The sequence below is a fragment of the Gavialis gangeticus genome, unplaced genomic scaffold (assembly GCF_001723915.1).
Source record: "Gavialis gangeticus isolate Ggan-Ray unplaced genomic scaffold, GavGan_comp1, whole genome shotgun sequence".
Classification (NCBI taxonomy): Eukaryota; Metazoa; Chordata; order Crocodylia; family Gavialidae; genus Gavialis; species Gavialis gangeticus.
The window spans coordinates 28,946,044-28,948,730 of NW_017729025.1; the positions used below are offsets into that span (position 1 = coordinate 28,946,044).

Sequence of the window (2,687 nt, forward strand, 5' to 3'; positions counted from 1 at the left end):
TTTTTTTTTTTTTAAATTGCCAGGATGCTGGGCAGGGCAGCTATGGGGGGAGGGAGGGGCTCAGGGGGCAGGTGGGGGATGGGGGCCAGTGGGCCCCATGCGTGCTTGTCTGGACATGCCCTTAATGTTTATCTATGCAGTGTAATGAAGGGATGATTGCAGGGTGTGTAAATTTGCTGATCAAGTGAGGAGGAGGATGTGGGGGGGGCATCCAAGTGGCATTCAGTGATGGCACATGGCTTCACTTTAGACACACCTGCCAAACAGCTTGGCTACCACTGACTTAATGGTTAATTTACTAGAATTAGAGCTTTAAAAAAGAGAAAACCATACTAGGTTAAATAGCTTCTCAGATTAAATTCTTATGAAAAATATCAGTATTGTGAACACTTACCACTTCACATCATCATTGTGACCAGTGTAATGTCTCTGAAGTTGTTCTTCAACGTTATATAACACAACAACCGAAGCAATGAAATATACAGTTTCACCTGTCGGAAGCAGGTATAGGTTATTGCGACAGTCCCGACCCCTATACCCGTAGCTAGCATGCTTGTTAAGATGGAAATAACACTGTTTATTAGGAATTAACAATCTGAGAAACATAGAAGATATCATAGAAGCATGAAAATATTGTAGACCCAACTGTACAGTAAAAGTGCTAAAATACCCCCCAATTTGCAAGTCCCTAAAAATGTGCAAGCAAGGCACATAAACAATGTACTGTAATAGAGACTGTTGCAGGATTTTCCAAATACTTTCTTAGCTAACATTTGACATTTTTGCAAGTTTCAGGGTAGAACAATACCTGTTTTGTTTCAAGTGTGCTTCCTATTGAATAATAGTTGGGTTGGAAGAGAACTCTGGTAGGTCATTCAGTACATCCAACTACATATTAGGATTGATTCCATTATCCTTTGTTTGGGATCACTGATTCCATTACACTAGTCATTACCAAGCAGATTGGATGTCAAATTATAAAAGGTTGCATCATACATTTTAATATACTGGTACAGCATGTAAAACACAACAGTCCAGATTTTGTTGCTAGTTTGTACTAGGAGTTAAGACCACCCTCAACTGCCAGTATGGGAGCGATGCCTCAGAAAGTCCCCTCCAGTATGGGAAGGGATTCCCAGTTGATTACTAGAGAAAAGTTCTGTGATATAAAAAGACTGAGAAATCCTATTTGACAGCATTAACAAGACATGCATGCATTATTCACTATGGTAATGGAAGCTTGATCCTGCTGTTAAACTTTACATTGACATGACGTAGAATGGAAGGCCAACATTTTCAAACAGAGGTACCTCACTGACAGGTACCTAGGTAAAAGCTTTCCTCATTTACCAAAAAGGAACTGAGTACCTACAGCAACCTTTGACTTCAACAGGACTGATGGCTGCTCTGAAGTTCTGAAAAAAAACCCCAACAACCTTAAACCACTTGTATTTAGGCACCAAAATTTGGATTGAAGAATCCAACCTTTAGATCTCCAGCCAAAATTCCTTTTTGTTTGTTCCATATCCCTTGTTTCAAATCTCCCACTCACTAAAAGGGACACTCCCTTCAACTGGCCATCACCAACCATTCCTTGTTCTCTTGAATCTCTCTGTGTTAAGTTCTCTCTCTCAGACCACCACATAATCTCTTTCAGATGCACTCATCAACACCATCACTAACATATCGTCACTTTCAGTCGATACTTCTCATCTGCTCTCAATCTTCTCCAACCTTTTCCATCCTATCCACTGATACATTTGTGGATTTTCTCCATGTTATACTTTCCTCCATCTTGACTCTTTTGCCTCCCCCGCCCCCCACCACAAGGCCTAGCCAACTTCCAGCCCTGGCTCAGATCCAGCATCTATTTCCTCCGTTCCTCTGCCAGAGTATCTGACAGACACTGTGGAGTGTCTCTGGCAGAAATCCTAAGGCAGGCTGACTTCCTCCCCTGCAAATTTGTTTTCTCCTTCAGTTCTTCCTTATCTTCCTAGCTAAGCAATCTGGTTCTCCAACTTGAATCCCAGGACTGCAGTATCATTCATCCGCCTCTACTTCACCCTCTGAAGAGGAACTTACCAATTTCTTCTAAGAGGAATTAGAAAAATAGAAGGTGGCCTTCCTTATGCTCTAGCTCATTTTCTCTTCCCCCTTTTCCTTGTACAGCCCTATCTCCCTCTTTCTCCTCTCATAGATGCAGAACTTTCTCTTCTACTTTCTTCCTCTACCCTTCAATGGCCCCAGGGGTCAAACATATATTCTAATTTCCTTTGTGCCCAGTCTCCTACCTTCCTTTAACTTTTTCTTAACTTGTCACTTTCCTATGAGTCTTTCCCCTCACAATATCAACATGTCTTGGGTCCTGAGCATGATATATTTGCTCAGGTGTAATTATCATTGGTTTTGTAGATTAGTGTAAATTACAATGGGATCTGGAGTGAAGAGATGACCAAGGTTGCTAATTTACAACAGATGCTGTGACAGCACTTCATCTCTTGATGGCAGAAGAGGAGGTCCTTTCTTCTCATCAAAAATGTCTACCCCAAAACAGCTTGGGACACATGGCACTTTCCTCCAGCTTAACTTACACTAGCATAGTTTAACCCCTGATTTTTCTTTGGTAATACTGCACTAGATTCAGGTAGGTTATACTAGTGTAGGGGTTTTCCTTGTGTGTCCACTTC

At 41.5% G+C, this 2,687-nt stretch overlaps 1 protein-coding gene across 5 annotated transcripts in view; it reads right to left on the bottom strand.

Annotated features, from left to right (window-relative positions):
• Positions 1–2,687, bottom strand: part of EML1 (echinoderm microtubule associated protein like 1) — a 312,189-nt gene that overhangs the window by 98,566 nt on the left and 210,936 nt on the right. For all 5 annotated transcript variants that reach the window (XM_019518578.1, XM_019518580.1, XM_019518577.1 and 2 more), the window contains one exon: positions 395–544. In XM_019518578.1, the coding sequence (XP_019374123.1) occupies positions 395–544 (150 nt within the window). The remainder of the gene's footprint in view (positions 1–394; positions 545–2,687) is intronic.